The 12,488-nt window shown below is 45.2% G+C and overlaps 1 protein-coding gene across 4 annotated transcripts in view; it reads right to left on the minus strand.

Annotated features, from left to right (window-relative positions):
* Window positions 1–1,041: 1,041 nt before the first annotated feature.
* klhl13 (kelch-like family member 13) overlaps window positions 1,042–12,488 on the minus strand; it is a 39,361-nt gene continuing 27,914 nt past the window's right edge. For all 4 annotated transcript variants that reach the window (XM_060863425.1, XM_060863428.1, XM_060863426.1 and 1 more), the window contains 5 exons: window positions 10,949–11,081; window positions 9,598–9,794; window positions 7,722–8,517; window positions 4,511–4,624; window positions 1,042–2,694 (listed from right to left, as the gene is read on the minus strand). In XM_060863425.1, the coding sequence (XP_060719408.1) occupies window positions 2,201–2,694; window positions 4,511–4,624; window positions 7,722–8,517; window positions 9,598–9,794; window positions 10,949–11,081 (1,734 nt within the window). In that variant the 3' untranslated portion in view covers window positions 1,042–2,200. The remainder of the gene's footprint in view (window positions 2,695–4,510; window positions 4,625–7,721; window positions 8,518–9,597; window positions 9,795–10,948; window positions 11,082–12,488) is intronic.

Consider the following 12,488-nt stretch of genomic DNA (forward strand, 5'->3'; position numbering starts at 1 on the left):
AACCCACATAGAACATGTTGAACAGAGGAAAAAGTATGGCCAGGAATCAGTGACCTAAAAACAAGACTCACTCATCACCCGGGATTTGATTGAGTTTTATGTGTCTAGTTACTGACTGTTTCTAACCTGTCAATCTTTCTGTACCCCATGTGCTCAGTGAGGAGTCCTTCTATTGGTGGTTTGATTCACAGACCAAGAGTTGATTAGAATATTTAAGGAAAATGATTAAAAACTGATACTGATTCATGTTGGATTGAAACAGAATCAAATTGCGTCGGTGCTGAATTGATTCGAATCATAACGAAGTGCAGCAACAGTAAACTGAATCATACTGATGCCGAATCAATCACTTCAGTTCCGATTAAATAAAATCGTATCGGCGCTGAACCGCATTTCAGAAATGCTACACAGAATTGTACAGATTCAAATCAGGGATAAAGTGAATCATATAGGTGCTGAAGCGAATCACGTGAATAACGAGCAGCGTTTGATCGTATCAGTGCCGAATCAAACTGTATCGGTGTTGAATCAGTTGTTTCTTACTGCATCGATGACATTAAACAGAATCACATCAGAGCTGAATCTCATGGGTGTTGAATTGAGCGGTCAGGTGAACATCAGTGCAGAATCAGATCACATCTCTGCTGAATCGCCATGAATCGTTACACGTTTCATCTGCATCTGTGTCACGGTGTAAGATTGTGTGCGTGTGTGTGTGCTGAAAGGTAAGTGTGTATGGAAAGAACACACACACACACACACACCTGCAGCTGGTCCACGACCCAGTTTCAGAGGGCACCATAAGGTGTGTGCCACACATTCTGGTTAAGTGTGTGCTGTAGATTAGTGACCATATGCACTTGAATGAAGGCCACCGCCCACACACAGGGGTACAGATGGCGGGAGTCACCTTGGCGACCACACTGTCGCCCCGAACGGTCAAAGCGCACCTGGACAACACACACACACACACACAGAGCGAGAGCGAGAGCGAGAGCGAGAGAGAGAGAGAGAGATACTTACTAACTTTACAAAAGATACTTTGCTCAAAATCTGGTTTATTAAATTTTAGAAAACACCATTTTTCTTAACGGTTCATAACAACAGCAGGAACAAAGTAATGAAATGTCATTGTGGGAGAGTTTGATGTGGGAGTGAGGGGAGGGGGGGCAGGCCAGCCCCTGAGTTGAAATCTGTTTCCTCTTCCTGAAGTCAAAAGGTCAACTAACCCCCTAGTGGAGGACACAGAGACAGAGTAAGAGAGAGAGGGGGGCACAGAGAGGGGGGGCAGAGAGAGAGCGAGAGAGAAACAGAGAGAGAGGAGGGGCAGAGAGAGAGAAACAGAGAGAGAGAGAGACAGAGAGACAGAGCGAGAGACAGAGCAAGAGAGGCAGAGAGAGACAGAGAGAGAGGAGGGGTAGAGGGAGAGAGAGAGAGAGAGAGACAGAGCGAGAGACAGAGAGAGAGAGAGAACAGTGGCAGAGAGTGTGATTGAGAATGATTTTAAAATGAGGAATGAGTGATGAGAAAGAAGGGCAATGAAGGAGAAAAAAAAAAAAAAAAAGGAGCGAGAGAGTGGAAACGAGGGATGGAGGTGATACTGTGTGCTGTAGTTTAGGACTCCAGGCTTGTGGACAGGACGACGATACCAGCATACTGAAAACTCCAGAGGCGTCAGGTAGAAAAGTTGAATTGCAAAGTCACTGTTTTTGTTGTTGTTTTTTTTCAAGTCAAGATTATTCCTGCCAAATAAGGTGAGAAGTAAAAACAAATAATAATAACAATAAAAAAGTAACATCAAGATATAATTAGGTTGCCCAACCGAGGTGGTGTCCCAATTTCTCTTTCCCATTTCAAAAAAATTATAATAATAATAATAATAATAATAATAAGAGTGGAGGTGAAGGATAAAGGGCTAAAGGAATGAGGGTTCTTCAGCATAGATCGCAGAAAGGAAGGGAGGGGCTTCACCACAGACAAAAATAGGGGGTGGGGACCAAGTGCAAACATTGTCTTTTTTTTTTCCTGGCGAGAGACAGAGAGAGAGAGAGAGAGAGAGAGAGAGAGAGAGAGAAAGAAAGAGACCCCACGGAGGGAGAGATGTGAACCGAGCAAAGCAAACTGCGAGTCCTTCTAGTCGTCTATGGGTCTGTGTTGCAGCATCTTTCTCCCTCTCTTTCCATCTCTCCCCCCTCCGTTTTCAAGGGGCAGACAGAGGTGACTCTCGGCTGGGCGACCCCGCCATTGCCAGCTCGTCCGGAGGGTGCACAGTGAGCGTGCACGCCCGTATCCCCCCCAGTGACTCGGGCAGGTCGAACACTTTATGCCACTCGTCCTTGTCCGGGTCGTACTTCTGTACGATCTCCACCATGCAGCGGTTGTTCCACGAGTATCCGCCCACCACGTAAATCTTGTTGTCGTACACGGCCACGCCCACGTCGCTCTGGCCGCGCAACATGGCCGCGATGCCTGTCCACACGTCCAGCGCCGGACTGTAGTACTCGCAGCTAAGGACGTCGTCGTAGTCACTAGTGCCTCGGAAGTGGTTGCCGCCGATCACGTAGAGCCGGTCGCCCACCGTGCACATGCAGTGCAGCCCACGCACCGTCGTCATGGGGGCCTTCTGCGTCCACCGGTCCGCCTCTGGGTCGAAGCACATCAGCTCCTTCTGGAAGGTGTCGTGTGTAATACCGCCTGTGAAAAGGAACAAAATATTATACGCTTTTGTCCGTACGCATCTCCCTTTAACACACACACACACACACACACACACACGCACGCCTCACGACACACTGATGTGTAAAAGGCACTAATAAATAATGCACAAGAAAACACAGCAATATCCCACAATCCCCCCTGTGTGTGTCCTTCACTCATGATGGAACTGCAAACTGACTGAGACAAAGGAATAGAGACAAATAAAGAGAGTATGCACAGGGAAAAAAAAAAAAGGAAAACGGGACATGTCTGCAGGGAGGGCTGAAAATAAAGTGCGGAACTTTCCCATCAGGCATCTGGGTGCTGGCCGAGCTGCCTCGCCCCCCTCCACCCTCCGCCCCGTCGTTCTTATTTCTCTCTTTCTGCTTCTTTGCATCGCATCAGGCTTCAGGCAGCATCAAAAAAAAAAGGGGAAGGAGCAGTCGAGCATGTGTGTGTGTGTGTGGGCGCGTGTGTGTGTGTGTGTGTGTGTGTGTGTGTGTGTGTGTGTGTGTTAATTTGAGTTCTGGGTTCTGAAGGCACTTCCTGTCTGTGTTCTCTCACACTCAAAGAGACTTCATGCTAAATTGAGCTGCGTTAACAGGATATCACATGCTCGGGTGTGCACATGCAGGTGTGTGTGTGTGTGTGTGTGTGTGTGTGTGTGTGTGTGGGTGCGTGAGCGAGTGTGCCACCATCACACTCCCACACAGTTTTCGCTCTCACTTCAGCAGTTCTCATCTCACTCCTTCAGGCACATTTTCTTTCCCTTTATCCTTCCATCACCGTGTGTGTGTGTGTGCGCACATGTGTGTGTGTGTGTGCGTGTGTGTGTGCGCATGTGTGTGAGAGAGAGATGCAGAAACTAGGCCTTTGGGGCATAGCACAGGATTTAAGTTGCAATCCAAAAAACTGAATAATTAATAATGCTTATATACTTAAAGAGGATAAATACATGGCAGCTGCATGTATGTGTGTGTGTGTGTGTGTGTGTGTGTGTGTGTGTGAGAGAGTATGTGTGTGAAGTTTAGAAAAGTATGTTACAGTAAAGACTCCTTTATAACCCACAACAAAAAAGAAAAAAGTCCACTTCTTAATTTGTTTGGGGGTGATATCACTTGTCCAGCAGTGATCGCGTGCGCACACACACACACACACACACCCCCCAGGGTAGGAATAGGGTAGGAATAGTGAAAAGGTTAAAGAAAAACACAGAGGGTTAAACTAAGTGTGTGTTTGTTGCAAACAAAAACTGTCTACATTCCTTAATATATCCCTGTCAGAGTCACTGTACCTGACAGCTCCAGGTGTTGAGCGTGTATGTGTGTGTTTGTGCGAGGAGAGAAAGTGTGTGTGTCTCGATCATTTCACTCTCTTCCTGTGCGCCTCACACCCACACACTGAGAAAAATCAAGCTGGCTAAATAAAGAGAGCATGCAGGCACACACAGACATGGAGATGCACAAATGCATACACATATACACCCAGCCACTGAGACACAAACACACACACACACACACACACAACCCAGCCACCAAAACACAAACACGTACCTAGACACCAAGACCAACACAGACACACACAAAGACGCCAAGCCACACCCATTGACCACTAGACATCCAGACCAAGACTCAAGACAAACGAGTTGGCAGAATTTAAAAATAATCAGAATCCTGAACGTCATAATATGTATGATGTAGAACAATGTGGGCGTGGCATCTGTGGGTGTCGGCATGACGTGGCATAAAAACAACAGCTTTAATCTATTGTGTGTGTGTGTGTGTGTGTGTGTGTGTTATGATGTGTGTCTCACCTGAAATGTACATGTAACCTCCGTACACTGTTCCCGCGTGGCCGTAGTGCGGCTCGTTCATCTTGGCCACGTACGTCCACTCGTTTGTCCTGGGATTATAACATTCCACCGTTGCTATGCAAAAAGAGAGAGAGAGATTGACATTACATCCTCATTCTATCTTCAGTAAGTCCTTCTACTGTACTGAGTGAACATCTCGGTGTGAGGAGCCTGAGGAGAACAAGGAGAACATCTGGAACTGGATTAGACATGAAACTACACACCCTAGCAAGAAAAAGGGGTAAGTGAAGAGAAAGAGAGAAAGAAAGAAAGAAAGAGTAGATAGACAGACAGACAGACAGAGACAAAAAGAGAGGCTGAAAATAACAGCACAATGACTAATCAGCCAAGGGATAAACAGCGGTGATAAACGACGAGAATCCTGCTGTAAAGCTCCGTCGGCGGGGATTATGGAGACATTTCCATGAGTAGGATGAGAATTAAAGCACAAAATTAAACCGCAGTGCTGTTACAACCTGGAATCTGATTGGTCAGAAGGTCTCGAGTTATTTTCCATGATAGAAGCAAAGGAAGAATAACTAAAGTTCACGGAAATGATTTTGTTTTTTTGACATGGCAGAAACTACAGATTTTCACAGCTGCTATATGATAATATTCAAAAGGATAAACTGAGCCTGTGTGTGTGTGTGTGTGTGTGTGTGTGTGTCCTTTTTCTATTAGCCCTAGTGGTAGACCTGAGTAGCCATGTTATAAAACCCTACTACATCAGAGCAACAAATTCAGCACCATGGACAGCGACCACAACGGCACTCCATCCGTATTGGTTTCTTTATATGAAACAAAAACTACATAATGAATTATCCCAAAAACTAAAACTATTTGAAACGGTCCTGTAGATTTATTCGATTACCAGTTATTAATTTATTATGTTTTATATTATATAGCTGAGTGTTTATAAGCTGTAATCATATCTTAGTTTCATGTTCGACCACATGGCATTGAAACGGCGATAAGTGAAACCAGCAGCACTAATGTGACCATGTAAAGATGGACACACGCCAGACGGCGTTAATACGCAACAGTAATCCGTGTCAGGGTGAAGTGATGCGGCTCAGAGCGCCGTTGCCTCTTAAGTGGAGAATTTCTCTGGGACGTCTGATAGACGAGTTCGTTCCTGTTCTCGCTTACGGATTCCATCACTAGTTTCTTTGTCTCTCTCTCTCTCTCTCTATGCCGTTGTATGAAATTCATGCACACCTTCCGACCAATCAGATTCGAAAATTCATCTGCGCTGTGGTTCAAAAAAATTAAATAAACAAGCAAACAATTTTCTTTCCTAACTAAAAGTTGTTAGTATTGCTGTGATATAAAGGGAATCAAATATTTCAGGATGTGCTGTTATTAAAAAAACAACATAAATATAAAACACAACACCACTTAATGTTAACATTAATAGACCGTCTTTAATAGTTACTAGCTCTTTAATGACTTCAAACCAGTTATGATCCCCATAGACTCTAGTGCACTGCACTAAAAGGCTAGAACTTAAATACAGTCTCGCTGTCCCACAATGATGACCTCATCCTCCCTGATGGAACGGCATCGAGAACCTGACGGCTTAAATTACTACATTCTATGTTTCATCGTGTTTAAAAAAAAAAAAAAAAAACCTTTCCATACCATCTCCAGGATCCAGACTTACTTTCCTGGGATTTATTGATGGTGGTTTTAATTTCGTCTGACAGGACGCTAATCGAGACAGATGGTCAGAATTCGTTTGTCAGAAAGAGGAGCAACGTGTTAATTACCTCGAAGGTCATTTGTTAATTATGTTGAAACATCAGGTTTTGGAGATAATGAGCTGGAAATCTGCTTATTTTAATAACATGTTTTATTTATATAGTACTGCTGACCACACACACACGCACACACACACACACACACACACACACACACACACACGCACACGCACACACGCACACACGCACACACGCACACACGCACACACGCACACACACGCCTTTTGTTTAAATAAAATACACCACAGTGCATCTTAATGCATGACTCTGATTGGTCAGAAGGTGTAAGTTAGGATCTAACATGGTAGAAAGGAAGGAAAGAAAGAACAAGAAAAAGCAACAAGATAAAAAACAAAAAGAAAGAAGTAAAAGTAAACCTTAAATTAAGAAAAAGAAAGAAAGGAAAAAAAAAGAAAGAAAGAAGGCAAGAAACAATTACTAAGCACATAAGTAAAGACCAAGTCATAAGAGAGTCTAAATGTATTTAATAAATAAACAATAACTGACTGGTGATTTTTTTTTTTTTCACCTTTTATTTTTTTCTCTCAAATCAAATGAACGTCACAGATCTAAAGTCACTTCTACTTTAATACACTTCATGTTATTTTTGCCCCATGTGCTCGGCACAGACAGTAATAAGATGTGACCACCGCTGAGTTGTGTATGGTTGTTTTCCGACTGCATCTCTCTCTCTCTGTGTGCGTGCGCTTGTGTGTGTGTGTGTGTGTGTGTGTGGATAGCATGCGAGCTCATGGTACGAAGCTGAGAAGGGGAAAAAAAAAAAAAAAAAAAAAAACACCATGAAAGTAATTTAATTCGAAGCAATAAAATCCTCTTGACCGGCATGACTTCGGTCGCCATGGTAACAGAGACTATGGAAACGTCGCCCGGAAGGGAGCGTGTGTGTGTGTATGTGTGTGTGTAAAAATTCCCTTCCTGTGGTTTAAGGAGAACTTCTACATCCTTTATTTAGCTGCTCATCTGTCTGTGGTATTCATCTGTCTGTCTGTGGTATTCTGTAGAGACAAGTGTGTTGGTGTAATTTAACGGGAGTGGCACTGTGTGTGTGTGTGTGTGTGTGTGTGTGTGTGTGTGTGTGTGTTTGCTTGCATGGATACGTGTTAAATCCTGACATCCCTCCCTCACATTACCCACATTCCTCTGGAGCTTTTCATCCTGACTACAACCTCTACATGGCTGGCTGTTACCATGGTGACCAAACCGCTGACCTGCAGGGGGTGTAGAGCGACTGGGTCAAAGTGAAATGAAACGTATCAGATGTCTGTAAAAGGCCACCGGGTCACGGACCTGCACGACCACATTAAAATATCCGTTACAACGGCGATGGCTGTGTGCCTGTAATCATGCTTTAGTCAAGACGAGTCAGTAAGATGACGGAAACTCTCACTCACCGAGCTCTCCAGCAGCGTTCCTGCCCCCGACGGCGTACAGGTGGCCCTTGAGTGCGCTCAGATGGAAGAAGGTCCTCTTCTCGTTGAGGCAGGCCACCTGTATCCAGCGGTTGTAGCGCGGGTCGTAGCGGAAGGCCGTGTCCACTGCGGTCTTCCCTTTGGTGTCGTAGTTGCTCTGTCCTCCGACGACATACAGGAAGTTGCCGATGACGGCGATGCCGTGCTGGTAGCGAGGGGCGTCCATTGGCGCCAGCGCACGCCACTCGTGTGCCTTCTCATCGAACAGCCGCAGCTCCTTACTGACCACCAGCTGCTGGCGCAGGACGCCACCCAGAGTCACTAAATGTGCGCTGTCGGAGCGGATAGCCGTGCGCTCGGACTGCATCACTGGCTGCATGTAGGGCATCATCTGGTAGTTGCTGGCCTCCAGAAGCAGGTTGACACACGCATTGTCCGTGCGCATGAAGTCCACCGTCTGCACGTGATTGATGAGCTCGCTCGGGCTCATCAACGGGAAGCGGACGTTGCGCATGAGACGCGCCGCGTGCTCCATGCGCCCGTCCTCCGCCCGCAGCCAGCGACACGCTGCTTTAAACAGTTCCAGCTCGCTGCAGCGCCGCAGACCGTTAGAGGACAGAGCGAAGGCTAGTCTCTCTACAGGTAGCTTTACAAACTCGCCGGTTCCAAGGAGCGCCGGGAAGTTCTTCAGGATGAAGTTGTTCACGTATTTGTCCACCTCGGCCAAATTGTACGCACTAGCGATGCGCCCCACCTCCACGCAGTTCTCCAGAGACACCTAATGAGAGAGGAGCATCGTTACGGTATCAGATGGATGGTGAGATGGATGAAGGGTACAGAGAAATGAAAGGATGGAGAAATGGATGGAAATTTGGAAGAAGGAACGGATAAAGGTCGGGATGGAAGAACGGATGGATGGAGAAATGAAAGAATGATGAGAGATGGAGGGAGAGACGGATTTTTGTCTATTTTTTTTTTTTTTAGGAATCTGTTGGAATTACTGTCCGAGTCTTAGAGAAATTTAATCACCGCTTTTTGCCATCAAGCGCATGTTCGCTAGCTTTCGTAAAATCCTTTTATTTATTTGCAAATAAAACCGAAAGCCGTCGCTCGTGTTGCCGCTGCTTACAAAATACCCGTCCGCTGCATGCTCTCTCTAATCGCTCAGCAGGACAGATTCCTCTTATGAGGAAACAAACTCGGATAATAAAGCGCGCAAGCGAATAAATTTCGCCTAATTATCGCCACGGCCGTTATTGAGCTTGTATCCGATAATTGAATGCGTCCCAACAAAGCTGTATTAAAAGCAGCGCTGGATATGAAAATGTAATATCGGCGCACGCCTGGTGTGTAACTCAACCCTGCAACACGAAGACAGAGCGAAGGAAGAGCATAAATATGCGCCGTATGTGGTCTCTAACGATCTGCCTGGGCTCACCGAGGGCTCGATAATTAGCTGATGAGCTAAATAAAGCTCGTTAGAGCAAAAAAAACAACCGCCAATCCGTGCGACGCGGCGGTTCTGACTGGTCGGGGGGGGTGTCAACATTTTCTGTACCAGCAGGTATGCATTAGTGCGCTTGATTCCGTTCATTTTGGACATGTGGCGTGTTTCCATAGTAACGACTTACTCACGGGGACGTAAGGAGTGTCCGGTGTCAGCGCTTATTACCGTAACATGACGAGCGGCGTTTTCTTTTCATATTAGAAGGTTAGAATGATTAGACACACAACGTTATTGGGGGTGAATCAATCCTGATGGACAACAGGAAATAAAGCAACAGTGTTTAATTCTGAGGGCGAGACAGAGACAGAGACAGAGACACAAACACACAGAGACACAGTGTTACGTTCGTACCCCGGAGATGAGGAACACTTTGCAGAAGTCGAGCACCGGGAGGATCTGCAGGAAGCTGGCTGCCTCCAGGGTGTCCTGCAGGTTCTCCATGTTGAGCGAGAGCTTGGCTGTGTAGATGAAGTCGATGATCTTCTTCAGGCCGATGCGGTTCACACCATGCAGCTTGATGCACATCAGGTCCTGCTCCTTCATCCCACCTGAGAGAGCGAGAGATGTACGGTAAGGATACAGCACAGAGGACAGAAAAGAAAACAGGACAGGAGGACAAAGACGGAATGATTCGTTAACATCTTTAAAGTTGATTCCTTGTTTATGTTTATGTTGTGTTCGCGTACACACATTTAGGTTGTGTGAATTATACCAAACGAGTAGGGAGCAGATGGAACTCGCACTTTCTTTACTTTCTTCACAGCGGCACGTCGACATTCGTGTTATATTCCGTACGGCTGAGAAACGGCTTACGCTTTTTTGCGTTTGTTTGATCAAGAAGGTAAAGCGTGTCAAATCCTAGTGTAGAAAAAGGGTTCACAATTGTTTACCTAAAACAACATCCTGGACCTTTGGGGACCAGATGTGGGCTTGTCCACCAATAAGAGTTGAGCGACACCAAATAGTGAGTGAAGTCAGTATGTCTGAGTAAAGAGCACACGCTGCTTCTCCTTCATCTCGTACCGTACACTGCTGACTTTTATACGCAAACAGCAAACACTCCCTGCAGAAGGTTTCTTTTTGGCTGCAAGGAAGCGGATGTGTCATCGTGTGGAACCCTAACTGTGCCACCCACCGAGAAACGTTATTACTATAGCAACCAGTAGTAGGAACAAGTACTCGCGACTTCAGACGGGGGAAAAAAGGAAAAAAAAAAAAAAAAAAAAAACTGTCCGATTCGTTCGTTATGAAACCTCTAGAGTTTCTACAAAATTATAGAAATACCCGTGTGTTATGGCTCGATCTCTCAGCTCTAAACAGAGACAGGAAGAAAGAACCAGCCTATGAAGGGACTCCTGTATTTTATTATTCATCAAAAGCAGGGTGAGATCACACCGCATCGCATCACATCACATCGCATCGCATCACATCACACAGAGCATAAAAAACAACAACAAAGCAATGCTTTGGAAAACGATAAAATATCAAGCCATAATCATTAGGTGACTTAAATCCGGTGGGTGGAGCTACGTCTAAGCGCGTGTAGTCGAGGTCATGAAAGAAGTGATGGCTTTAATTATACATGAAACAGAATTCCAATCGTGCTCCCAGACTCCCAGTAGCATAAAGCGCTGCTTCTTTTTCTTCTTCACATCCGTTTCTCCGTTCTTTTATTCGACTCGTCGCTCGCTCGCTCGCTCACCTGTGAACATGGCTTTGAAATAGTCGCTGGATGACGCCATCATGGCTCGGTGGACAGGAAACGCCTCGTCGCCGTCACCGGCCACCAACGTGACGTCGCACAGCAGCCCTTCTATCCTTAACTGGTCGAAACCCTGAGACAAAGGACAAAAAGGTGAGGAATGTTAGAAATAAACCACAAAAAGCTCAATGAAACTTAATCAGACCAATTAGCCAATCAGCATTAGGGATTGCTGTGGGACAAGAAATTTTATTAACATGGACACGACAAAATTTTTTGGCCTCTGGGGGGGGGGGGGAGGGGGGGGGAGAGAGTTAACTAGAGAAAGCTACACTCGGGCCATGCGGTTCTAGACAAATGTGGTTGTCATAGTAACTGCGCTTCATCGCACCACCCTGGTGTGGATTATTTCCCCATAGCTCCATGCCCCACCCGACCATCGCTTCATTTCAGGCTCAAATCGCTTTTCATCTACACCCTGATGAAGGGATGAATCTCTACTGCTGGCTAAATGAAGCAGGAAGCTGTGTGAGGTGTGCGCTTTGATAAGCCTGCGCTGGCCCAATTCCACCTTGCGATTGCGATCACCATGGAAACAAGACCATAATATTTCCGATGACCTAGATTGCGTGTCATGATTAGAAAGTAATAGATAAAAGTTGAAGAGAGTGAAAAATAAATAAATAAATAAAAAATAGAACGAGTGACGGCATGAGACGTTCAGGATGTACGAAGCATCGTTAAGGGATCAAATATATACACCACAAGAAAATGGTCCGCCGGCATGTGTTTAGTGTGCAAATAATTGGGGAAATAAATGTTTTTATATTTATATATCGTTATATTAACTTTCTGACCAACGAGGTTGCAAGTTGGAGGCAAGAGTAAGTAGCTAGGTAAGTAACCACCCCTCCCCCCCACCACCACCTTAATGAACTCCACCCACCCATTCCAACACACTTCATCCAGCACGTTCATGTGTTCATCATGTTCATCCTCTGAAGGACTCGGTTGAGGCTGAGGAACATTCCTTTGTTTATTTCAGTGTTGTGAGTAATGGAAGAAAATGAGAACATAACCACCAGAGATGAGAATTGAATAAAAATGTCTTCAATAACCAACCAAACAAACCATAGTTGGAGAAATGGCAGAAAGAAATGAAGACAAAAAAGAAGAATAGAGCGCCTTTCCATCCTACCTCCTCTCACTCATGTTCTTTTATTACTACTGGAAAAATCTGAAAGATTTGCCCCCTGCCTTGTACCCCGAATTCCTGGGGTAGGAGAACCGGTAAAGTAAATGGATGAATGGATGGATGGATGGATGGATGGATGGAGTGAAAAGGTCAATTTCATTAGAAATGAATCTTCATCCTTAAGAAGGTTCAGTTACATTATCAAGCAAAACTATCAAGCTGGTATTCATTGGCATTCAAAGACAACGAAAGAAACCAAGATGGTGACAAAAAAGAAAAAAAAAAAAGAAAGAAAGAAAGAACGAACGAATAAGTCGATAAGATTTAGGGGCTTCCTTTCCTATC

The sequence above is a fragment of the Tachysurus vachellii genome, chromosome 26 (genome assembly GCF_030014155.1).
Source record: "Tachysurus vachellii isolate PV-2020 chromosome 26, HZAU_Pvac_v1, whole genome shotgun sequence".
In the NCBI taxonomy this organism is placed as follows: Eukaryota; Metazoa; Chordata; class Actinopteri; order Siluriformes; family Bagridae; genus Tachysurus; species Tachysurus vachellii.